Below are 27,582 nucleotides of genomic sequence, written 5' to 3'. Positions count from 1 at the left end.
TGTGGTTCTTATTTTCGGTTTTGTTGATGGAAGAAAAATTGAAAGGTTGCGCACGGAGAGGATTTTAGGTGGCATTATTTAATCTCCTTAATGTTTTACTTATTATTGGATTTTAAGTCGTTGCTTTCATACAATGCTACTGTTTTAGTTTCACTTTACAGCTTGAAGTTTTGCATATACAAATTGCATCACAACTTAAAGTGGATGGCGTTGCTACTTGCTAGTGTTAGCCTACTTTTATTAGGGTTGAAATTTGAAAACCAAAGAATGTGAGATTTGGGGAATGAGGAAAGGGGAAATGGGAAAGGAAAAAGGGGAATTTTTTAGAGACAAATGCGACGGAGAAGAGAGAAGTGAGAAGCATTGAGTTTTTGTTCATTTTGTCAAACCTCCTAAACCAATTTGAGTTTATCAAGTTTATCGAATTTAAATCATATAATTTTAGAAGTTAACTTGTAAATTTAATAACCATATTAGTCGTCCATCAACAATGAACTCCTCCCATCTATAGAGTAGCAAGATTTCTCACAGTTACTTTAAAAAATATAAAAAATGATTTTATTTTTATTTTTAAATCGCTAAATTAGGACTTTACAGACCCATATAACTTAGAGATTCTATAACAAACTAATGCTGATTCTTAATAGTTACGTGGAAATCTACATAGCTAAACAAGGATTTATTCTAAATAGCGTTCTTGCTACAAATCTATAGGCCTTATTGTTAGAAATAGGCAAGCTATTTCAAACCTCATGGATGTTGTGACAAGATGGTGTGATGAATTAGATATTTTAGGCATCACAAGATCTCATGCTTAACAACAGGAGGAAGAAAAACCACTTTTTCATCGACAAATTCAAGACCTCCTTTCAAAGTTAAGTCACTATTACCCAAAGAAATTTCCACCATTAAGGATAAGTTTTTCTTATCAAGGAATGAGGCCATGCTTCTGTCACGCTACACAACTCCAGGCCATATCCATGCAATCTTTCCTTGTTTTGGTCCAAAACAGATCATAGGTGTTGATTTGATTGCTCGTCAATAGCCTGATTGCTGTACTTCTGCCATCGCTTTTAGCATCTCATGGGGGCTAAATATTTCAACAATCGACCATCTTTATCTCGATTCAAGAGGTCATTATTTTTCAAAACAAGCTTTCCAGCCCTTAACTTTTTCCCAGCAACTTTCATGGTAGAATTACTCCGGAAAGATTTTAACTCTTCATGCCAAATAGTGGGGTAATTTAGTGTTCACTTAAAAGTAGTGACCTTATTTATGCGTGGAATTAATTTTGTTTATGTAAATATTTTTAATTTATTAATAAAAATTTATTTATTTTTAATATTTATTAAATATTTGATTAATGAATTAGAATAAAGATCACTTCATAACAATGTTTTTTTAAAGAAAATTATAGAGTTATTTCAAATTCCTATTGCATCAAAACATTATTCATAAAATGTTATATTTTCACGAAGCCTAATTTCAAAAAAAAATTAAAAAAATAACAATGTCAATTCATGTTAACTTTTTAAAAAAAAATTAAAAAAATTACTTATACAAAACGATCCCCAAAAAATATCAATTAAAAGAATAAAAATTAAAATTAAAAAATAAATTAGAGGACATTAATTTTTTTTATTGAAGCATGAAATAAAAAGAAAAATCAGCTTAACTTAAGGACAAACAAAAAGAATTAAAAGAATAAGAACTAAATTAAAAAAATAGCATATCACAAACTATAATGAAATTAAAAATAAATTAAAATTTAAAAAAGGATGAAAAACAATAATAAAAAAATAAAAATCAAGTTTAAAATATATTTTTTTTAAGCTTATATTTAAGAGTTTTTTTTTGTTGTTGTTAATTTTATTTAGGGAAAATTTTTTAATTCAGTAAATATATATATATTATTATAAAAAAAAAAGCTATTGATAAGAGTAGCACATGTATTAGCGCTAGAGCAACTCTAATGCCTTTTAAGTTGCGCGTATTTAAATTGTTTTAACATTGCCTCCATGAAAAGGCGGCACGTGTGGGCATCAACCTTCCAGTTCAGGGCCATCCATTGGTGGCCTTTTTTTTTTCCCTCTTTGATTTCCACATGTCTTTTTAAAGTCTTATAGTAGCCTTTTAATTTGTTATTTTTTTAAATTTGATTGTTATTATTTTAATTATTATTTATTTTATCAGTAATAATTTATGAATTTAAAGTTATGTTTCAATTTCATTCCCCCTTGAATTTCTTTTATTTTTTAAATTTGATTTTTATTTATTTGATTTGAGATAGTTTTTTAGATTTATTTTTTCTTACAACTATCTATCCTAATATATTTTTTTCTTTTAAAATTTAATTCTCATTATTTTAATTATTATTTTTTTCAGCTTGACAATTATTTTAAATTAATTTTTTAAATATTATTATTTAATATTAAATTGGCTAAAAATTGAGTTTCTTGATTAAGCTTAGTTCTAGAATTTCATGAATTTCTAGTTTTAAAGATTAATTTAGGTTTAGAAAGTTCACTTGGGGTTTATTTGGTTTTTTAAATTTTATAATTTATTCAATTAGAGATCAAGGTTTGTTAGTTTTTTTACCTATTTCATTTAGATTTTTAAGTGATTTAGAAAATGAAACGAATTATATTGAGTTTTATTTATTTATTATTCATTGTTAAATTTATATTTTTTTAATGATGTATAATTTAATTTAATTTAAATTAATTAATTATAAATAAGTATGAGATGCTCACTACTTCATGATATTTTATTAGCTCAAATTTTTTAATTTTATTATTTAGTATTTATTTAATTGGAAATTAGGTTCTGTTATTTTTTTATTTACTTCATGTAAGATTTTTTATTGATTTTGAAAATTATCCAGGTTATTCCAGATTTTTTTATTTGTTATTTTTTAAAGATATTTTTTAAATTAAATTAACTTATTAAATATATATATATATTATGAAATTTTATTTAATTTGATTAAATATAAACAAGAAAAATGATTTATTGACCACTATTTTTTTTTGTTGTTTTTTAAAGATATTTTTGAAGTTCTAGATGCAGCTGCCGACGGAACGCGCGCGTTAAAGCCTTCAAACCGGATGAGAAATAAAAAATCATTTAAAACATAAACAATACATACCACGTGGAGAAACTCGCAGCAGGACATATAATAAAAGGATCTGCTCAACCGTAGCCATTGGGGGGCCCAACCGTATTTCATGATGATCATGATGATCACTGCGGCGTTTCGTGTAGACTTTATATTATTTTAATCAGTTTTATTTTGACTTGGGGCGTAAAGGTGAGATTGTATCGGCATATGATTGGATCCAGCTATCATTTAGTGTTTCAGAAAATATTTTCGTAATATCTTCTAATTAGTGTAAAAAAAAAAATGCCTTTTTGAATGTGAGGAAGATAATTACGAGTCAGTGTCGTGAATAACATTTAATATTCAACGAGTCAGTGTCATGTAATTCGCCGGACCAAAATCTTTTTTAATATAAAAATAATATTAAGGTATTATTAATAGAACTTTTAGCAAGATTTTTTTTTTATGAAATTGCTATCATAATCCCTAGTTAATTTACTCGAGCTCCAAAGAAAATAGATATGTGTAGGAATGTGATCAAATAAAAAATTAAAAAGAAAAAAATATTACGAAGAAATGCACAAAAAAGCACTTGTGAATATAATAAAAAAAAGCACTTGTGGGCGGGCACGCTCTACCTATTAAAAAGGAAGTCAGACCTCTCTCTCTTTTTTTTTTCTTTTTTCTTTTATGTTAAGGGGCTAAAAACCGTAAATCATGCTCCACTTAGTGATTTTGGTTGGAGTTTGCAGAGAACATATATCAGAACTTAATAATTTTAATGGTCAGTTATTGTATTTTATTGAACAACCATACTTATAAGACATCATGTAATAGAACATGTTTATGTAGGAAGAGATGATGATATTTCTCATGTGAAAAATAAGTCTAACAACTAATATGTTGTTTTTGCCCACGCCACTTGCTGTTATTGAAAATCATGGTAATGTGATCTAATATATAGTGGCTCACATATAGATATTGTATTAGAGGTCCACGATAAGATAAGTATTGTTTAAGGACTCATTATATAAAGATATGAAAATTCTACTCTTAATTGTAAGATGTGAACAAGAAGATGGTAAGATGTGAAAATTCTTGTGAGAGTCATACTTATTGTGAAAGTAAAGTGGTACTTGAACTATTCAAAAAACTTTGCTCGGGAGCCATTGAAATGTTCAATCTCGATTCTTCAAGAGATCATGAGTGATTTTTTTTTAATTTTAATTCTATAAAAAGATTAGTATATAAATAAGGTCTTACACCTTAACAATACCATAAGTTGACAGTAAATATTTAAACAAAGGTTCAAAGAGTGGAAGAAATGATTTTCTAAACCATTATAAAATTAGGGTGTTGCTCTTATTATCTATTTCATTTTATTTGACGCTTGTATAATTGCATATTGTTGCTGAAATTAAAGTAGTAAATGTTTTAGAAGGATCAAACTTTCAATTAAGACTTTCCTCCTAGATGGATTTCTTCTAATCTGAAAAGATTGTTATAAGAGCCTTTTTTTTAAAAATAAATAAATATTGTTTTTAGTTAATTTTGTTATTTTCTATTTTTATTTTTATGATTTTGTAGTTTTTTTCTTTCTATTTGAAGGGAATAGTTTATCCTTTTTTTATTTTTCTTATTCAATATTATTAATTCTAGTTTATATATATATATATATATATATATATATATATATATATATATATATATATATATATATAAAAGGTTGTTACAATCTTTTAACAAGAGATATATGAAAAAATAAAAATTAAATATATTTGGTGTCTCCCTATAGGTATGTATTTTTTACTTATTATTATTTTTTATTTATAACAAATTCCATTATCCTTTGCTTCTCGTTTACATTAATATCAATTTGACAAATAAGCCACCGTTAAAAAGAGTTGGGTCAAATTTATCTTATATTTTCAAAAGTAATCAGTTCCAGTACTAAATTGCTATACAAATTCTTAAAAATTTCAAAAGTTTTAATTAATTTAATTTAGTCTAATTGGATCGAACTTTCTAATTTATAAACATAAGTTTATTTTTTACTAAATATCCATACAGGAGCTTCTCCGAGACACACAGGCCACTTCGGAGCGTTCCTTGTGAAATATTGTTGTCAATATTAATGGAAATCAACATTTGAGAAGAAAAAGAATATATCGTCATGATAGGTATAAACTAAAATACTTGAGAAAATATTCACACGAGAGCTTATTTGAGACACCTAAGCTTGATTTCATTGAATATCTATTTTAATGCTTTATTTTTAATTTCTTTTATTTGATTTTTTCATTATTATTTTAACGTGGCAATAGTTTTTTCAGTTGAATAATTTAATGATACGACGTCGTTGAAGTGCAAAAATATGTCTTTTAGCTCTTTTAGGTGTCTCTGAGATTTATGTATAAATATTAAAAAAGTATTTATTTTTTAGACTAGTGTAAATACTTGTGTTTAAAGAATTATAAGTCTAAATCTAAGTCTATATAGACTTCCTCTCATTTGAGAGTAACATGATATAAGATTCCTCTTCCTTCCTTCTCTCCTTTTATTTCTAACAAGATCTCTTTGACTTTTCATCACCATTTATTCTGATTAATTATTTGAAGTATATATCCTGCCATAGATAATTCTCATTCTCATGTTTTGCTGAGATAGAACTGAAAAGTCAAGAATATCTCAGTGAGAATCGTATTAATCTCTATCATGTCAGGTGGAAGTGCTTGCGCTTGGGCAAGAGTGCAAGTTGGAGTGCATGCATGTGTGTGCAGAAGGAAAGGAGGAAAAAAAAATAAGGGGGAAGAAAGAAAAACTTGATCCCATGACAGAAGCTGAGGAACATGTGGATTGAGCAAGTTTTGATGGACGGAGCATTGACTTGGTGATGATACAGAACTCTATGAACTCCTCCTCTTGCTGTATAGCAGCAACTTGTTAAATTCTTTGCATCGCATCAGATCTACTCTGTATCTATTTAGCTACTGACAGATTGACAACTAGATATTTCAAAACCTGAATTCACCATGAAATTTTTTACATTCCAATATTCAATGAACCATCAAGAGTCTTTCGTGCTAAGAAGAAAAAAGAAAGAAATTGTTATTGTTTTATAAGAAATTTCTTTATTTTCTTCATATATATATATTCAAACAACAGAGTTTTCCAGTGTGTGTTGTTTTCCACCCTAGGCAAAACTCTTTATTGCTCTTCAATAACCAGATATTTGACCTGTATTTTGCCATAGGTTAGATATTTTTTTTCTTGGTAAAATAATTTATATATAGGTTTTTTAATATATTTTTGTATTTAAAAAAAATTCTAAGTGAAAATCAAGAAATTTACACACACACGCACACATATACATATACATACATACATACATACATACATACATATATATATATATATATAATTAAATTGAGAAGTATGTGTATTAATAAGTTCAAAAAACCATGATCGATGACTAAAAATAAAAACTAAAAATCGAGAGACATATATAAATTAAGATATTTAATTTTATAAAACATGACATTTATACAGTTATGTTCGCTAAGTTTTTTAATTAAAATAATTTTTTTATTCAATCAAACGATAATAAAAATAGACATACATATTAAATTAATTGAATAAAATAAAAGACAAAATAATATACTAGGTTGTACATATTAGAAATATTATTTGAAAATAAATTTCTTTTTATTTTCAAAAATAAAGTTCATCTATACAAAAGATTAAGAAAAAATATAGATTAATAAGAAAAACCTTCTCAAAAATTAAATGCATAATTAAAAAATAATCATCATTTCAAATAGGCTTTTTAAATAACATAAAAAAGAGAAGAGATATTAACATAAATAAAAATAAAAATAAGATTAAGGTTGAGGTTAATTTTAAAAAATATAAACAAAAAAAAATATTTTTTCTTTAACAAGAAAAAAGTGAATAGTGGCGTACACAGTAAAACTTGTGGGGTGACCCAGACTATGAAACTAACCAAGTTTTATATTTTTTTCTGCTTAAATTCATAACAAACCTAAAATATATATATATATATATATCATCCACAATAAAATATAAGAGTTGATCAATGTGATTAAATAGTGTTCACCTTAAATATTTTTTTTTTAAATTTATAGCAAAATCTTAAAAAATAAATGATCAATGTCATCTACCGTAAAACATGAAAAGGTGAATGGTGTGTGTCTATATAATGTTCACCCTACACACTTTAGTTTATTTAGAATGAACCTGAATTGTTAACTTAACTAGGTTTAATATTTTTTTCACCTTTAAACTTATAACAAATTTAAAAAAAGTGAACAATATCATCTATTATAAAACATAAAAGGGTGAATATTACAACTAAATAGTATTGATCCCGTACATTTTAGATTATAAGTAATAAGGTATCTAATTATAACTATTTACTAATACAGTGAAAGACTAGATTCGTTGCCTTATACTTTGTTGTGGTTGGAACAAAAAAAAAAAAAGTGTAAAACAATATGTTTGTATGAAGCAAATATCTTAAAAAAATTCATAATTTGGATCATAGATCTGATTGAGTAAAATAAGTTAATATTATTTAATTAAATAATTAAAAAAAAGGCAACTACAATAAATGAATTGAATAAAAAAATTCATGAGAACATGAAAAAAATGCCATTAAAAAGGAATAAATCAACAAAGCAAAATTCTAAGTTAGTCTAATTTGGAAGAACAAAATTTTAAAAAAATAACTTAAATCAACCCAAGCAAATATGATAAATCTATAACTTGGTTTATTAGACCGGGATAAACCAAGAGAAAACAAACAAAAAATAAATGATGAAACTCAATTCTCAATAAATCTAATGTAGAAGGATGAAATAAAAAAAAAACAATCAAATAATGACCCAAAAAACACTAAAAAACTAGTTAAGCCTACCAAACCTCTTAACTTGGATCATGAGAATGAGATAACCCAATAGAAAACAGACCATGAAAAATTACAAAGCTCAATTATAAATTAAATCAATATTGAAGAACAAAACAAAAGGAATTAAAAAAATAACCACAAAAAAATTTGAATAAACCTATGCTAACTTACCAAACCCATTGTTTAAGTGATGAGATCGGAATAACTGAATAGAATGTAAAAAAAAAAAAACATAAAGTTCATTTAAAAAAAAATCAACATGGAATGATGAAATTGAAAGAGAAAATCAATGTAAAAAACATAAACCCTAAACAACAATGTTAACTCGATTTAAGTTTTTAAACCTACAACTTGAATTATGAAATCGAGATTACCTCATTGACAAAAAAACATGAAGCTCAATTCCTAACCAACTCTATGTTGAAGGATGAGATTGAAAAAAAATTAATTTTACTAAAGCACCTAAAACAAAAACCAACAATAAAAAAATAAGGAATAAATTAGAAATTTAAACAAATAAGAGAACATTTTAAATTTTTAAAATGAATAATAAAATTAAAAAAAATTAATTTCATAAAAAAATAACAATTAAAAAAGTTAGGATTAAATCTGAAAAAATAAACATAAGAGGATAACCTATAATTTTTTTAATTGAATGATGAAATTAAAAAAAAATAACTATAATTAAAAATATAGCAATCAAATGAATAAGAATTAAATTTAAAATAATAATAAAATAAGAAAAAAATTCTAAAATTTGAAATGGATATCATGAATTTCAAAGAGAAAAGAGAAAAAAAAAAGAATAAAAAGATTTCAACAAACACTATTGTAAAACAACCTCCAAGTACGACCCGTATGAAATATAACATCGTGACGCATCAATCTCCATCACAAATGGCTCGGTTTGTTCACTAAAAAAGACTGCACACGTTGCTAGAGAGTTTAGACCTCCCTCACTCTTTATCACGTGCATTGCATCCACCAACCTCTGTTCTACATGTCAACTTCAATTCCTTATATTTATTTCATTCATAATCCAATTTGATTCTTAAAGCCATAATTGCTATTAAATCAACATAATTTAAACATATTTTGACAAATCAAACATGCATTGAAACGTAAACATAATGAGACTCCTATATCTAGATTAAAAAAATAAACTATCAATTCAATTTGCAAAAAAATAGAGGGATGATCCATCAAAGAGAGGATGGTGGCCATCATTTAGTCTATTTTTAAGTCTAGATTCATCTACTCTTCAAAGACTGGAGATCATGAAAGATCAGCGGTCATTATGAAGAAATATTTCAAGATGAAATCCTCTCCAGGGACTGCAATCATAAAAGATTGGCAGTCATGATGGAGGAAGATTTAAGATGAAATTCTCTCCTATAAGCAGTGGCGGGAGGCAGCAAGAAGAAAAGGGGAAAGGGGGGGAGGAAAAGAAGAAAAAGGAAGGGAGGCATTGAGACAGGGGAGAAAGGAAAGAAACAGGAGGAGAGAACGATTTAAAAAAAGGTGGGGAAGACACAAAGGAAAAGAACACAGGGGGGGAACGTAAAAGAGGAAATAGGCCTGCTTTACAGAGGAAGGAGAAGGCAAGACAACAGACCAGTCGATAGAAAGGAGGGGAGATAGAGCAAAGGAAGACTCAAAGTGGGAAGAGAGAGCAAGTTTGAGAGGTGGATACTGCAAGGAACAAAGTGCAATCTGACACTCCAATTGCTGACTTTTATTCGATAAGGCTTGCTTTACAGGAGAAAACGATAAAGAAAAGTTTCGTTCATTCTTCGACTGTCAAAACAAAAAAATCAACTCTGCAGTACCAGGTGCGATGTGATATTTTGATTTCACCATTGTTCCTTTTCTTACATGTGTTTATGTCCAGCTAAGGATTATGAACTCTTGTTCTAACGGTTGTATCAAATTTGAAATCATGATTGTATTAGTTTCAAGCAAAGAAAAGATTCCCTGTTTAAGTTTCCACATCTGCAGAATTTATGGATATGCATGTCAGGTGGGGAATCATAATCCAGTAGAAGTATTTATCTCTGTATCGTACAGTTTTGTTTTTATCATTGCAGTCGATTTTGCGAGGTTGCACAAAAATAACGTGGGAAAATGTTACAATATGATTTGAGAACCAAGTAAAAATTAAGTAACACTTATTTTATTAAATATTCAATTAAAAAATTGAGAGATACATAGATATAAATCAAAATATCTTATTTAGAAACATAAGGTTATCTTCAATAACTTTATTTATTGAATTTAATTTTTTATTTACTTAGATAATAATAAAAATAAATATGTATTAAGAAGAAATGGAATAAAAACAAAGAAAAAATATATCAAGCAGGTTGTATAAAAAACACCTAGAAAAAATATGTTGAGACCTTATTCATAAATCAAATGAAGATTAAATAATATTCTATTTAAGAAATCACAAAATATTTTTTGATTTATTCATTTTATGTAATCTTAATTAAAGTTGTATACCTATTCAATCAGTCATCCCGCACATATATTAAATTAATTTATTCTAACTAATTTTTCTACAAATAATAAAAAAGCAATCAAAGGTAAAATAGGACATGTGTTTTTTGGCTTATAAAAAACAAATTGAGCATATATTCATCTAAAATAACTTAAAAAACATCTTTATAATGTTAATAAATAAACAAATCAACTCAAAATACCCCAAAACTTGTTTACGTATACAAAATTAAAACAAATGAAAAATACATCTCTCACCCTCAATCTTGTTTTTCTAGTAAGAATAAGGGCAAACAAATCTTAATAAAACTTCTCTCATCAAATAAAATCTGTTAGATATCAAGAAAGATATTTTTTATAGCCAAAATGTGGTCAACCAATGTTTTGTATCTTTTTTTCATTGTTTTTTTTTTGATAAATTTCTCTTTTCTCTCTCAAACTAGGTTCTGAAAAATAAAAAAAATAAAATTTTGAATTAAAATAAAATTTTAGAAAATAAAAGAATTGTGTCAAAAAAGAAGAAGAGAAAAGAACATGGACCAAAACAAGTTTTTTTCATCCAAGTTTCATAACAATCATGTAAGTTTGTGTGTTTTTCATTTTTGATCATCTTTATCTCGATTGTGTCTTTTTATAACAAATTATAAAATCCTATTAACTTAGCTATAAAGAACATGATCTAAAAGAACAAAACTCTGATGATGAAAATAATTAAAAAAATCTTTTTTGATCCATAATGAAATATGAAAGAAAACATAATGGCATTTTACATAATAAAACCACCATGTTTATTTTGCAAGATCAAGTTCTCATGCCTGACCTTCAAAAATAAATCTCAAATGGGGTTAGGCCTTCTAAACTATACTCACTTGCTTGAATTTTTTTTAAAAAAGCCAAACATGCTTGGGCCTTGAAATCCAAGCTTGTTTTATTTTTTTAAGATATTAAATCATTCATCGTTTATTATAATAGTTGTGGTAATTAAAGATGAGTAAAAACTAAGGTTTGAGTTTTTGAATTTTAAAATCTTAAATTTCAACATGTTTTTACTTAAAAACATGAAATAAAAACTCTAAAATCCCATTTTTAATAACAAAACATTCTATAATCAGCATGCAAAACTTAAAATCAAATTAAATATTTTTTTTTCGAGTCCTTATCTCCTTTTCCCCCTATCATTAAAGGTTTAAATCACTTTCATTGAACTTTAAAAAAACCTAACGATATCAAAATTGAATTAATTGGTGATCAAAATATGTTCGATTAAAATTTTTTACTCTTGTCTTTCAACTTTTAAAAATTAAAAGTAAACTTAAAAAAAAAAAGATAAATCAAAGTGGAGGAAGACATGCTCCTTAAATAGTACAAATGATAGAACAATCTTCTCTTCTTTTTTTTTTTTATGAGTTTCAGTTCTTGTTCTTTTAGTTTTTTTATTGAACTCTATAGTTGTATTTCGTAATGCAGCATAAATTAAAAATTAAAAGCATGAACAATGAAATCAATTCCAATATATAAAACCATGCCAATATAATTTGTGAGAATGAAAAAAAATTGAGTTTAATTTGTGAGAATGTACATCAAAGTGAAGTTCTCATAATTTTATAACATTATTTCAAAAAATTGATATATTTGCAGTTGCATTTAGTTTTCAATTACAAAAGTTAAATAACAAATTTTGTGATCCAACAATTATGCTTCTTATTTTAAGTTCAACATTATATCCTTAAAAATTCTTATAATTTATTTAATGTTGATGATGCAATTTAACTAAAAGATCTTATCCCAAGTATTATAGCAAGCAAAATAAACTTTATTTGAAATTTTAATTATAAAATTATGGGCTTTATATACCAAAACATCCAAAATTTGATAAATTAACTACTCTTTTGGAATTGTATAGAGCACTAAAAGCTTTTGAAAAATAAAAAAATTTAACTAATCTTAACTCTTCTTGTATTTACAACAACTATAAAATAAGCTCTATTTGCAATGAATTTGGTGAAAACAAGGCTTCATAGTAGAATAGATGGTGATTTTCTTGCAGACAATTTAATTATCTACATAGAAAAAGAGATTTCTATAAACTTTTTAGCAGATATGATTATGGATAAGTTATTCTCATTAACAAATCATTGAGAAAGTTCAGAGTTATTTTATATATTTTTTTAATTTTTAATTTTTAAATTAAACATCTTTAATCTCTAATATTCATTAGAATGTAATATAATAATATATATTAGAAAATTAAGAATTTTAATTTTATTATAGTTATAAGGCTTATTGAAATGATTTTTTTTATTTGTTTAGTTATATCAATATATTTTGGATTTTCAGGTCCGCCACTAAATGTATTCCCCCTCGTTTGTTTTAGTTTGTAAAAATGTAATTGTAATACGATATTGTTAAAACCTATGTGAGCATGCATGAAAATGTGAAAGGATTTCAGATTTATTTCGCGGAATGAGAGTCCATAGATTGTATCAAGTGAATACAGGATCTTGTTTCCCACGTTTGTATTTATTTAATTTAACATTGTAGTTGTGTGTTGAACAGTTGTATAATTAAAGTGCATATGCCTTACGGATTCCCTCGTGGCTTATGACTCAGTTATTTTTTAAAATATTTGTTATTATTTAAAAAATTAATTTTAATATAAATACCTCACAACAATATAAAAATATTAAAAAAAATCACAAAACACAGTTACACCTCAACTCCTAAATTTTAATAAAAACTTAAATTTTAATAAAAAAATATGTTGGAACTCACTTTTAAATATTTATTTTTGAAAAAATATTTTCTAAGTATACTGATGTTGAAATTATTTAAAATTGTTGCAGAGGAATTTGTTGAGGGTGGTAGTGGGCGGAAAAAGAATATATATACTAACTGCGAATCCTTAGAAGTCCTCAGGCATCAACCTGAAAACAAAATATCAAAAACAGGTCGTCTTTTCTTATTCTACCTCGGATTGACCGAATTTCGTTTGTTTACCCCTTTTTTTCTGGCTCTCTGCTTTTGCTATTGCTATATATGATGGTGGTGTGGCGTCCGGTTTAATCACGCTTTCTACTTTTTTAAACTCCCACCTCACTGCTCACCCTGCTCTTCCTTTGTGGTACTACCTAGCATTATTGCGTTGGTGAGTGTATTCTTGCTTGTTCTTTGGTGCTGTAATTTGACAAGATGGCTTGGTGATTCGTTGTGTAATTTCGGATTCTGGGTTCTTTACATTTCTTCATTTTGATGATTTTTATGCTTGAGATCTCAGGCGGATTTTGGGTTCTTTACATTTCTTCATTTTGATGATTTTTAAGCTTGAGATCTCAGGCTGTTTTCCTCCCCCACCCCCCCTCTTTCTCTCTCTCCCTCTCTTTTATTATAGGAAGTCATGTGGTTTGTAAATTGAAAATTACAATTAAAACAATTACTATGATTTAATGAAAGTATGTGATATGGTCGGTGGAAGAGATTTTGACTTCAATTATACAACTTTTGTGTTTGGTTGCTGAAATGTGAAAGAAACTCAATCTTTTAAATTATAAAAATGTATATAATTTTATGATTTATTGAAAGTAATTGCTTTTTTTGACTAAACCAAGTAAGTAATTAGTTTTCTAATGATGGATTTAGTTTTCTATTTTGGAGACCCTGATCAATTAATAGACTCAAGATTCAAAATTTCGCTATACTTCCTCTCTTATGGTTACTGTTATATTCTTTTCCTTTCTGTTATTTTGAAGATATGGTAATTCCAATATTTTATGTGGGGTACTAGAGTTAATCGTCTGCCTGTTTGAAGTCAGAGTTTAGGTAGGACGTGCTGCCGATTTTAATGTTTGATTTTCTAGTGATGTTGAACTCTCTTATAGCTCAGTTTTAAGTCATCTTGTACTTTAAGGTTTGGTCTTTCTACTAGTTTCTTGAGAAACAACTTTGTCATATGGTTGGGTTCTTGCAGATTTTAGTAGTATAATCAATCTCGGGTTTATGTGCTTGTACTTGTTATACAGGGATCAGTAGACCCCCTGAAGTTTGTTTTTGTGATTTTGTCTGTAACATATGTTATTTGATGGGACAGGCGATGGTAGCTGACTCGTGGTTTATTAATTGGAGGTGGAATTCACGAAAAGTCTCTGCAGAGACTGATAAGGAAGTAATCGGAGTATTGGCATATGAAGTTGCAGGCTTGATGTCCAAGGTCGTTAATTTATGGAACTATTTGAGTGATAGAGAGATCCATAGGTTGAGGGAAGAGATTGTCAACTCAGTTGGAGTTAAAAGGCTTGTAGCTGAGGATCATGATTGCCTGATGGATCTTGCACTAAATGAGATACTGGAGAATTTCAGGCTAATTGCAAGATCTGTGGCTCGGCTTGGGAGGAAGTGCAAAGACCCTCCTTTCCTCCTATTTGAACGTTTTGTTAATGACCCGGTTGGGAATAATCTTGAGTGGTTTGGTTGGCAATATAGATTAAAGAAGATGGAGAGGAAAGTTAAAAAAATGGAGAAATTTGTTGAAGTAACAATGCAATTGTCTCAAGAGCTGGAAGTTCTTGCAGAACTTGAACAAACTCTTAGGAGACTGCGGGCCAATGCTGACTTAGATCGTGTGAAATTGCTCCAATTTCAGAAGAAAGTAATTTGGCAGCAACAGGAAGTTAGAAATCTGCGGGAGATGTCACCATGGATTAGAACCTATGATTATGTTGTCCGTCTTTTGGCAAGATCACTTTTAACTATACTTGAGAGAATCAAGCATGTTTTTGAGATCAATCAACTACCATCTGCTCAGGGAAACAGCAATTGCAAACAGAGGAATCCTGATTGTCTTCCTCAGACCCGTTCCTTTTCTGTTCTAATGCAATCTTCTATACTTCCTTCAGAGGATATTCTACATGGGTTCTCTTCAGAACCTACAGGAACATCAGGTTCGACTTCAGGACTGGCTGCTGAGAAGTATAAAATAAGCAAGCAGCAGCTTCAACCTCATCATCAGTCATCCAGCCTGCATGGAAAGCAGTCTCGCTTGAAAACAAAAAGATTGTCTCATGTTGGTCCTTTTAAAGAATGCATGATGAGCGGAAGTGATTCTCCTATTTTGCTGACCTGCAATTCTGTTGTTGGTGGTTCTTTGAGGCTCACGAGTGACTATATGAAAAAAGTTGATCTAATGGAAAAATCAAATATGGAATCTCTTGCACGCAGCAACCGATTTTATTCTAAATTAGCTCTATTCAATTCAAAGCAGGGGTTGTTGAAAGGTCCCTCACCCACTCTTGGTGCTGCTGCTTTAGCTCTCCATTACGCAAATTTGATCATATTAATTGATAAGGTAGCTTCATCAACTCATATGATTGACTTTGAAACAAGAGATGAACTATATGGCATGTTACCCACAACTATAAGATCTGCTCTGAAGGCTAGGCTCAAGGCACATGCCAAATCTCTAGCTCCATTTGTATATGATGCTTCACTTGCAGCAGAGTGGAACCTGGCTTTGTCACAGATATTGGAATGGCTGTCTCCACTGGCTCATAACATGATAAGATGGCAGTCCAAGCAAAACTTTGAGAGGGCACATGAGGTTTCCAGCACAAATGTACCCCTGTTTCAGACCCTCTATTTTGCGGATCAAGCAAAGACTGAGGCTGCAATAACAGAACTTCTTGTTGGTCTGAACTACATCTGCCGGTTTAACACAGAACATGATGAAAAAGCCTTGCCAGAGATTCCGGGCTGCAGAGCTAGTTCCTTTTATGAGCCAAAAAGGGATCATCACGCATATTATATGGCACAGGATTGAACAGTTTCTCATAGGTCTCAAATGATGAGGTGACAAAGTTCATGAAATGATTTCAATTGGGCTACCAGACCATACTCCCAGAAAGCAACTTCTTAATGCCTCATCCTCACATTATTGAGGTACCATTTTGATCAATCAATCAATGCTCGTGTCTAAGCACGTTGATCTGCTCTCTGCATCTGGGTTTTCAAATTCATTCATTTTTGGATGTATGCATAACCTATATTGTAACACGAGAATGTCTAGAATGTAGAGAAATGCAATTTCACCACTCATTCAGCAATGCCTGAAATTTGACCATGCTGTATGTTAGAGTCAGTTATCTTTGAGGCTAAAGTGTCTGCATGCTCTACCAAATCTTGATTTTTAGATCAAGTATAGGAAGTTGTGTCCCCCTTCTCTCCAGCGATTCTTTCTCCATCAACACCCCCATCTGTAGGGCAAGAAATTATGTATTCAATCTGTCTATGATATTAGAAATTTGTGCTCCTGAAATGTGATTAGCAAGATAGGTTGTCAGCAGTCTACTTAAATTTATAGCAAATGCTGAAATTAGATTACATTGTTCAGTAATGGAACAATTCACGTACTGCTGTCCTGAATAGTATGAAATAAAATACAGGTGCTGACATTTTTGCCAGATGCTGGATACAGATTAAGTGGTCATCTTGATGACCTGTTTGTCCTTCCCAATGCTATAGATTTAGGATGCTAATTTTATTTGGCAGGAACACTAGTTATGGAGAACATGAGCAGCAGCAGGTAATTAAAAACAGTCAGTAGAGAAAACTCCTTAGCTGTCATATAATCCTCGCATTTGTTTCTTATTGATATAATTGCTGAAGACATATATTCAAAACACGCATTCCACATGCAAATGACCTCGTTCCCAACTTGCAGAAACTCATTTGACATCTATCGTTTTCCCTATCTGCTATGGTTTAGCTTTTAAGGGATTTTGAGCTTTTGCACTGTTAGTCCCATCCTCTCATTCATGTCTATGGTCTCTAGAGCATAATTGCTGCCAAGCTCCCGGTCAAAACAGTGCAGCAGAGAGGCTAGACCAAGGTGAACTACCCTATGAGCTAATGACATGCCCACACAATTTCATCTCCCAGATCCAAATGGAATAAACTCAAAATTCTGTTCCCTGTACTCAATGTTTGATCCTAGGAATCTCTCAGGCTTGAAAGACATGGGATCCTCCCAAGAATCTGGATATCTCCCAATACCCTATTCATTCGCAAAAACTCGTGTATCTTTGGGTATTAGGTGCCCCGTGAAGTTTGTATCTTCTAAAGTGTTTTGTGGAAGCAGCAAAGGAATGACTGGATATAACCTTAGTGTTTCCTTAACCACTGACTGCAAATATGGAATTTGATCTATGTCGCTTTCGTCAACCTTTCATTTGGGTCCAACAACTTGATGAAGCTCTTCTGTTGCTCATCCCATCACCATAGGGTTGCACAATAGCTCCGTCATGGCCCATTCCATCACGGTGCTTGTAGTTTCTGATCCACCAAAAGACATTTCCTGCACCATTGAGTAAGAACTTTGAATTAAATGTAGTTAACAAATGTTTATGATATATACTTCACTGAAGCTTGATGAAAATTTTGGTTTGATACGTGTAATCTGCATTTTAAGGCATCGTGCTTACCAGTATGATAATTAGTCTCTTTTGATCTGAGATCACATCAGGCCCGTCTTTTTCGTCACCTTGATGCTCCAATAGTGCATCTAGGAAGTCGTTTGTCTTTTTGCTCCCTGGCTTCCACTCCTCTGTCCTCTCCTTCACAAATTTCTCCACTATCCTCATGGTTTGTCCCATGTCCTGCACCATGTTCCTCATGATCCCCTGAGGATCCAGCCATTTCAAAAATGTTAAGAATTCTGCCACATTTGGTGTCCCAGCCCACGTCATGACACTGTTCATGGCATCATAGAACTCATGACCATCTTTTGACCGACGGTTCACAAGATCCCGTGACAGCACAGGATTGCCAATTAGATTGAAGGTCATAAGGAAGATGTAGTGGGCGACCTGATTTCCCCCGACTCTCCCTGTGCTTGAGTTTCTGCAACATCCTCTTCAATATACCTTATCATGTCATCAATGCATTTCTGTCGTAGGACAGCTGTCTGATCGATTAGCTTGGTTATCAATTTATCATGAGCTTTGTTGAGCAGAGACGCTGGAGCATGTGCCAGTTTGGGCCATAACGACCTAGTGCCAGTGATCCTTGGCTGTAATTATGAGCTGTAAACACAAGGACTTTGCGATCGCTGGAAGCAAGGTCATGATTCTTGAATAATCCTGCAGCAGTCTCGGCTGACTGTATCACCAAGGTGTTTGTGCATCCAAGTTTTAGCCAATACAGGACCATACTTTTCTTTGAGCTTGTACAATGTCTGGTGTGGAATGGCTCCAAGGTCAAAGATGTTACCAAAGACTAGTCATGCCGGGGGGCCCGGTGGTTGTTGTTTGTTATCAACTCTCGATTTTCTCTGTTTCAGTAGCAGAAACAATGCCTCTGACATGAAAAGACCCTACCCGGCAAGTAAATTCCAGGCGCTCTCCATTTTCGGTGTTCAGTTTTCTTCTTTGTTCTCCTAATTTATATGCAAAAAACTTTTTGTTTCCATATCATCAAAAGATTTGGTGGTCCAATTACTTGGATTGCCCTGTGATCATGGGAACTTATATTAAGGTTTCTTCTATTTGCTATTGTAAATTGAAATATAGTATTCACATTAATCATTTGTTTGAGGGTGTCTTCTGAGATGGGCGATTCAGGATAGAATAATGCCATGAATAACAGAAAGGGTCTGAAGCTGTGAAAAATGTTTGGCACTTGGATTTCTAAATCTGGAATAAAGGGGTAAAGCTCGCTTCGACACCCCAAACACCAAATTGAGCTTGTTTGGTTAGACAAATTGTGTTTAGATGAGCCCAAAGTAACCTTATAATAAGGCTCTCTTGTTAGTTAAAGCTTTATAATAACTGGAAGATGCTGCAATCCCTCAATAAATCCTTTGTTCGCACTGTACTATGGCTGGAGCTATGGTACTGTGCTATGACACGGTTTCCTTTCTTTGTTCTGCTTTAAACTGCTGTTGTTAAAAAGAAATGCATGCATGTTCATGCATTATTTATTTGTGTAGAGGATAACATTTCAAGCAGCAACATGATTCATCTGGGGAACGTCCCAAGTAATTATGGATCATGGCAGCTAGCCTAAACATATTAAATATTGCAGTATTATTTTTTGAATGACTTGATTATTAATTTAACCAGTAGTTGGTGCTGATAGGCAGAGACTCCTTGAGAAGTGCACGGTGAATGCAGAAAATACATGAAGAGTCTAGGTTATCATCCTCCTACAGGCGCATGATTCATGGGACATCATAATTAGATTAATTAAGGAGGTCGTTGAGAACTTTTTATCTTAAATTTCATTGATTAGAGCACATTTATTAACTAACTAGCTTTTAATGAAGAAGTAATTAGAAATAGAACAGCAGATGTTGACAGGTCAGGTAGAGGAAACTAACTAGCAGCTTGGCAAAACCCAAAGATCCGTACAGCCTCAAAACCCTAAAGAAACAGAAGATGCTTCCCAGTATGGAAGAGCATGTCTATTAAGTAGCAAGTCGGTCTTCGCCATTAGTAAATTAGAACAGGCAGTCCTCTTGTGCCTCTGAACCATAGAATCCCTGATTGGGATCACTGTTCATCACTGGGAACTTCGCCGGCTAACATTAGCACATGTAATGAAATTTAAGATAATCAAACAAATGGTTAAACAAATCAAAATCAAAATCAAACAGCATATGTTCTTTAGTTGCAGTTCTGCACCATACTCAAAACAGGAATGGATTATCTTCTTATTGAACATCGACCTCAGAATTCAGCCAAGAGCGGTATACTTTCATGCAAGACACTAGGAGAAACAAGCCAAAATCATGATGCTTGACAGAAAATACTTGTTGACAACAATATCAAAAATCCTTTTCTTTTTTTGTTGTTGTTGCTCTAGACCACTCAAGGCACATATTCCACCATTAGATGAGCAGAACTTCAACTCTGTTGATTATCAATATATGGGAGATATCTTTCTTGGTATTGCATATAAAGGAACAAGCTTTCGCACCGTTATTCCCATCCACTCGTTCATGGCCAAGGTCTCTGGAGTGGTACCGCTCCTAACCTCCCAGTCAAAACTGTGAAGCAAGGACGCCATGTTTTGGGTCCCTTGACAACATGTTTACATCTCAATCGCCATGATTAATTCATCAAAATACCCTTCCCAATTAGCTTTAGTTAGCTTTGATTGAAAAGAGTCAACTTTATGGTTTTTTTCTCTCGGTAAGATTCGTTGTACAAAAAGTAAAGAAACCATACACCATAGCTATCAAGAAAAGTAATAAAAGAGACAGAGAGGAAGAATCTTTCGTAACAACCTATCTTTAAAAAACTACCATCGAAATAATAAGTGGTTTTATAACTTTTTAATTTTGCTTCAGCCTATCAAAGGAGTGCATTTTCATAAAAAAAAGAGAAATCGAAAGGAAAAAAGTCCATGAAAGAAAGAAAAAATGATGGTAAGAAAAAAAAGAGAAAAAAGAAGAAAAGAAGAGAAAAGGAGTAGAGGAACAAAGGCTGAAAGAAGTTCGGAACAAGAAGAAAAGGGAGCAAGAACATCCAGAGAAGAAGGTTGAATTTTTACCATAAGTTATACCATTTACCCTTAATCCTTAATGAGATGGTATAAATCAATGGGCACGCCCCTTCCTAATTCCTTTTAAATCTTTACTTGAATGTTTAATGTTTATCTAGTATATTTAATAGTTGGTATGATACACAATGTGCATGTTTTGATGTGTTTGATCATGATTTAAAGTAACATGTATGTTTTGATGAATGTATGTTTAATGTGATAGTGAATGCATAGCTTTTGGTTTTAAGATATGATAGGCTGTTAATGTAAAGTTAATAATCTATTTAAATGACATTCAAGTCTATGTTAATAGTTAATTTAGCCAATGAAAATTGGTTTGATTAAAAGTATATGAGTTGATAAGCATAAATTGTTAAAATTATGATCATTAGTGGTTATGGGTTAAATGTTGTGTGTACTTAATTTATATTAATAATAATATTGAATAAAAATGAGTGTTAGAATCAATATAATTATATAATGTATTGAAGCGATCTATTTTAAAGTTTCGTGGTTTTTGTTAATTTAATTATTGTATTGCATTCTTTCTTTGTTTTCTTGAGGCTTTAATAATTCAAGCAAATTAGTATCAGTATCAGTATGTTAGAGTTAAAGATGGTGAATTTAAGCTATTTTTCTAGGTTTTGGTTATTTTTTGAGTATAAGACAATGTTTGAGTTTTATGGGTTTATGGGTTTTTAGGTTTGGTGTTCAAAGGTTACCTTTCTTATTTTTTGCAAACTAAAGTTATTGGCTTACTTTGTGTGTTTCGATCGAAACCTAAACATATATATGAGTGTTCCTCAATCTCTTCGAAGACTTAGGTTTATGTTTTAGGTTGTTGGGTTCAATTCTTAGATTATCTGACATATTGTTCCTTTTAAATAAGTCTTTGAGCTTTAAATTTACATGGCCTAGCTCTTTGTACTTGTTGTGTAAAGGTAACTTAATTACCTTCGTAGCACGTGTGAAATCACTTCACACGTGCACTTGTGATTCAATACAATTTGATTTTTAACTTTGATTTGATTTTTGGATTCTTATAATGTTCTTTGTATTCAATAACAAATAAATCATTTGATCTTTGTAACTCTATTTTAATTGTGAATCATCTGGGTCTTGGGCCAGTTTGGGAAGCCTAGCCTATATGTTTAGGCTGAGTTTTTAAGGCCTAAAACTGCATTTGGCAAAGCTAAAACTTGCAAAAGAAAAAAATATTTTTTTTTTATCTTTATAGCGTGTTTGACAAATAAGTCTTACAATAATTTTTAAACTTGTTTTTTCCAGCTAAAAGCATGTTTGGAAAATGCACCCTTACACATTTTTCACAACCTTTTTTTATGCTACGTGCCTTAGTTTAATTTTAATTCATTTTTAGATTTTGAAAGACCATTTTGCTATTAATTTTAGGTCTTTTACACCATTTTTACCCTTTTATATTTAATATTTGGAGTTTTTAACTTATATGTAAGATATTTTTTAGTATTAAATAAATTAGTTTTTTTTAAATAGAAAAAAACAAAAATCCTTTTTTAATAAAAATATATTTATGATTAAAATTGTATCTGGTCAAATTCTAAGATAATTTCCATGTATATTTTTGTAAAATAAAAAATATTTTCTTTATTTTTTAAAAAAAAAATCAATTAATAGATTTTACAACTAGTTTGTAAATATCTATTAGAATTTGGTCTAAATTTCAAAAACACAAAAATAAAAAACCAATATGTTTATTTTTAATATTAGAATTTACAAACTTATATGTTAAACATACTCCTAGTATTAAGGTAAACAAAAATATGAAATATAATAAAATATATTTTGATTTTGGAATTGTTAGGTTTGACTCGTAAAGTTATAATCCACATTATTATAATCCACATTATCAATAGACTAAATAATTGTTAGAAAAACACAACAGAGCCTTAATGATAATTAAACAAATGAATAATACAGTTTACTTTAGTCATGATGTATTATAAGTGATATTGTCTTTCTTATACATAATTAGTTTTTATCCAAACTCTGTAGACTATTTAGGGTTTCTAATAATCAAAATATTAAGTAGCAACTTCAAATCTTTAAATAATAAAGAACAAGAATTATTTGTTATTTCTACACTCAAATCTGATCTAGAAAAATGATCATTATGACATCATACATGTACTATAAAATGACGACTCTACTAAGATTTAGTTATGGACTAATTCCATCAATTTCCATACTTCCATTTTCTCACATTTAACAAACATAAATCAATTTCCAATCAACTTATTCTATATAAATCACAATCAAGCATAACACATTATCATCATCATATCAATTCAATATAAGCATAACAACGTCATTTAAATACTAAAACTTACACACTTCCACCAATTATAATACTTTTATTTTTCTACATTTAACAAACATAAATCAATACCCAAACAACTTATTTCATATAAATCAAAATCAAGCATAACACATTAGGATCACCATATCAATCCAATATAAGTATAACAATGTCATTTAAACACTAAAACTTACACCGTTCCATTAATTTTTATATTTTTATTTTTATTACATTTAACAAATATAAATCAATACACAAACAACTTATTCTACATGAACCACAATCAAGCATAGCAACTACCATTATCATATTAATACAATTAATCATTTAAACCTTTAACCTAGAATTATAAACCAGTGTTAAAAAGGGTAATTTTCAACCAAAAAACAATAAATTATAAGAAAAAAAATATGATTGAATAAGAGAATCCTTGGTAATATTAGCATAAATTTTAGATAAAATAAAAAAAATAACTTAGTGTGTGAAATGTCTACCCCATTGTAAATTGAGTAAATTTCTATTGGGTAAAACAATTATTTAAAAAAAATCATTATGAGTTGGGGTGATAACCCTTAAAAAAATATAATGGAACTCCAAAAAATGAATGTTTGGATTTATACACCTATAATGTTGATTGTTGGTATGAACCATGTATGTTGCGGCTTAAATTTCTAACAAATATGATGAGAAATTCTAAAGAAAATTTATTATGATTAGGGTGAAATGTCTTAAAAGAATATTATTAATGGATTAAATGAAAATAAAATAATTTATAAAAAATCCCTAATCAAGAGATTTACATAAACCACCCTTGTTATAAACTAACAATTTTATAATTATACAAGAACAATCTTTCCTCTTTGTTTTTATATGATGAATGAAATTCCAACAATCTATATATTAAAAAAAAAAAAACAAACTTTTTCTTCACTTGTTTTTCTCTTTCTTTTAAGTTTTGCTGAGAGATTGAGCTATTAACAAAGAAAGGAAGGTTTAATAAAAAATTTGATACCAAAATTAATGGGTTGAAAAGAACAATGAGAGGATTACAATATAGAGAGAGGGAGAGAAACAAGTATTCTTCAAGGAGAAAAGGATTTGGAAGAGAAGTTGCAAAATAAACCATCAATTAAGTTTAGTTTATGTAAGTAAGATGTTTTCTATGATTATTTTCTTTACTCCAGTGATTTGATGATAAGTGGATGAAAAACTCCTAAATCCAAAATTTTATGGTTTATGTAAATTGATAGAGAAATGAAAATTATAACTTATTTGATTGTTTTTTGTATGGGAAATGTTGTATTAGAAAGTAATTTGGATTAATTAAAATAAATTTTGAAAAATAAATCTCTATATGTGGCCGGCCATGAGTAGGATTTTAGGGGTTGTGGAGATTTAATAAAATTATACAATATTGATGTTTTTAATGATGTAGGAATGTTGGTTGCTGGTTTTGGGTGTCTCAATGTTATTTATTAAAAGTGTAGATTTGAATGATGGAAAGTTATACATTTACTAGACTTGTCGAAGTTATATATAAGTGTAGAATGGAGAGAAATTATATGTAAATCAATTTTTTTTTGGGATTGGAGAATTTAATGGTGTAAGATTTGAGTGATTAGGTTAATACTGGTTGAGTTCTTGTTGGCATACTTTTGGAAGAATAAGAAAATATAAAATTGTGTGCTTTAAATGGGATGATGAAATTATTAAATGAAAATTATGTGATTTGTGATTAACTGTAATGACAGTAAGTGGATGATTTTTGCAATTGACCACAATGAAGATGATCCATGTATGAGTTGTAATAAACTATAATAGTGAAAAATAATGTTTAATTTTGATTATTTTTAAGAGTGATAATTAATATTTGAATGTGATCGATTACATCAATAATAACCCATATAAAATTTTAAGCGATCACGGCAATGAACTTTATATAATATGTGAGAAAGTGGGTTATTTTAAATGAAGAATATAAAATTTAAATGCAAAAAGCCAGCTATTTGATGCATAGTTTTAAAACCCGGTTCGATGGCTAGCCTAGGCTCGAGTTTCAAGTTTTGACCGGGTCATCGAGTTTTGATTGGGTCATCAGGTCAGCTGAGTCAAATTTTATTTTTTTTTAAAAAATCAAAATGATATTATTTTAACAAAAAAATAAAAATCAACGGGTTTATAATAAGTTTTTGACCGGATCTTACTGAATTAACCTATTAGATAAATTAAGTTTTTTTTTTGTTTTTTTTTTAATTCAATTTGGTTTTAATTTCAAGTCGGTTAACATGGTGCACCGTGCTTGATTTCAAAACTATGATACGGTGAGCGGCTAAAAATTTAGATATAAAGTGCCAGCTACCTGGACGAGGGCTAGTGATTCAATAGAAGTGAGCTAGCAACATTAGCAAAGACCGTGAATCTTGAAAGAATTGAGCTAATATTTATTTCAAACCACGGGATAACATGCACGAGCCATAGGAGACATGAAACTTTTATTAAATGAAATGAATGGGTGTGATCGGAAAATTTAGAAATGAGCCTTAAATGGGCATGAGAATTATTTAAGATGGACAAATATTTAATAAAATGGGCATAAAGCAATTTGAGCTTGGAGTATACATAAGAACGAGTCATGAAATGACTCAAATGAAATAAAAGTATACCTGGAAAGCTGAAAATAGCATAAAAATACGCAAAGACAAAGCTATGTTTTTATGACCAGATGTGTTTGCATGTCAACTGTTTCGTCTTTTCTATTCTAACCTATGCAAACTCTCATTAAGAACTAGTAAAAACTAAAATTATTTTAAAAGTAGATATATATATATATAGCACGAGTTCTGTTCTACGGCGGTGAGCTTTTGATTTGGTCAATTATTGACCGGAGGAGAAGAGAGAGTTTGATTGATAGAGAGGAAATTTAGAACGCCAATCCCGCCACCAAATGTTGGATGGTACCAAATGCTTTTGTAATAGAAAGCAAAAGAAGACTGCGGGGTCACCTTCACTTTCAGCGACAGCAATTAGTCTTACCATGCACGGATGCCCCACCATGACTATTGACTTTCAACAGTACCATATTTCTTATAAAAAGCTTGGAGTTTTCTAAATTATTTTATGTCTTAATTATAGTTAAATCTCTTTTTTATCAAAATTAAAGAACAAAACTGACTAATTTCCAAAGAGCATTCGTTAAGAAGCATTTAAAATGCTTTATTATCAAAGGGAAATAGAATATTAGAATTATCGCTCATTTAAGTTAATATCACTTAAATTAACAACCTTCTATATTTCTAAAATAGTTTACCACATCTCCATGCTCCCAGTAATATTTTCTTTTTTTCAACAAAAGAAAGAGTAAAATTTCTAGAATAGTTTGATTCAAAGTGAGTACTAATAAGGATATATTTTACATCAAAAATGAATATTAATAGCACAATTTTCGAATATATAGAGTGTAATTTAATTATATAGAAATAAATTTAATGTGAAAACATGCTAATATTGGGATTGGTTAAAAGAGCTTTGATGCTCTACTTACAATTAAATAAAAAAAATATGTGTTGATTGACATCTCAATTTTTTTGCAAGAAAAAATGGCATGCAAATTAAGCTTAAATTTTTGTTGAATAAATCTTTGTTTTACTGGAAATCACTACGTACATCAAACATTTATTGGATTAATTAATTGGATCCGTAAATAAAGACTAGTTCAATGGATTACATTTCTGAGGAACATTGTCTATTTTATTCCACTCCAAAATTGTTATGAAAGTCAAATTTTGAAATTGTAATTGAATCTTTTTGCTCGGTGATAATCAGTGATGCAGAAAGCTCCAAGATGTTGACGAGCTGAGAAATCTTGGCAATGGGCGAGGTCACCTCTCTTGTTTCCCCCTGTAAACATGGTTAAGTCCGCCTAGTTGTCAAACGCGATCTACTGAGAATTTCCTTTAGAAAAACTGTGAGAGTTTCGGGGATAAATGGAAATGAAAACATTTGTGCTGTTCTTCTGGTAGCACAGCAACCTTGCTTCCTTGTTACTTAAAGTTGTCATCTTTTTCCTTCCACAATAATGTAAAAGAAGGCAGGAGCAGGCCTATCAAATGATGCAGCACCCCCTGTCGCCATGAAAAGTGAAAAAAAGCTTCATAAAATAGCCCAAGAAGAGATTCGAATATAGCAATCCTG

General features: G+C 29.9%; 2 protein-coding genes and 1 pseudogene across 4 annotated transcripts; 1 reads left to right on the top strand and 2 right to left on the bottom strand.

Moving 5' to 3' along the window:
• The first annotated feature begins 13,416 nt into the window (after nucleotides 1-13,416).
• LOC105121781 (uncharacterized) lies at nucleotides 13,417-19,118 on the top strand. Of its 3 annotated transcripts, none has more exons than XR_841600.1 (3): nucleotides 13,417-13,671; nucleotides 14,611-16,454; nucleotides 18,526-19,118. XR_841600.1 is itself a non-coding variant. In XM_011020568.1 (2 exons), exon 2 carries the CDS (start codon nucleotides 14,614-14,616, stop codon nucleotides 16,333-16,335), a length of 1,722 nt encoding a protein of 573 aa, XP_011018870.1. In that variant the 5' UTR covers nucleotides 13,417-13,671; nucleotides 14,611-14,613; the 3' UTR covers nucleotides 16,336-16,830. The 3 variants fall into 3 exon arrangements, 1 of the variants encoding a protein (XP_011018870.1); XR_841599.1 differs by lacking the exon at nucleotides 18,526-19,118 and adding an exon at nucleotides 17,064-17,226; XM_011020568.1 differs by lacking the exon at nucleotides 18,526-19,118 and having other exon boundaries at nucleotides 14,611-16,830.
• Nucleotides 17,267-18,519, bottom strand: LOC105121782 (cytochrome P450 76A1-like; annotated as a pseudogene).
• LOC105122028 (cytochrome P450 76A1) lies at nucleotides 17,978-20,579 on the bottom strand. The gene is made up of 3 exons (XM_011020930.1): nucleotides 20,490-20,579; nucleotides 18,514-18,671; nucleotides 17,978-18,413 (listed from the first exon to the last, which is right to left on the bottom strand). Exons 1-3 carry the CDS (start codon nucleotides 20,577-20,579, stop codon nucleotides 17,978-17,980), a joined length of 684 nt encoding a protein of 227 aa, XP_011019232.1.
• Nucleotides 20,580-27,582: the final 7,003 nt, after the last annotated feature.

Source organism: Populus euphratica, unplaced genomic scaffold (genome assembly GCF_000495115.2).
Source record: "Populus euphratica unplaced genomic scaffold, PopEup_1.0 scaffold46.1, whole genome shotgun sequence".
Taxonomy (NCBI): Eukaryota; Viridiplantae; Streptophyta; class Magnoliopsida; order Malpighiales; family Salicaceae; genus Populus; species Populus euphratica.
This window is presented reverse-complemented; position numbering and strand designations above follow the sequence as displayed.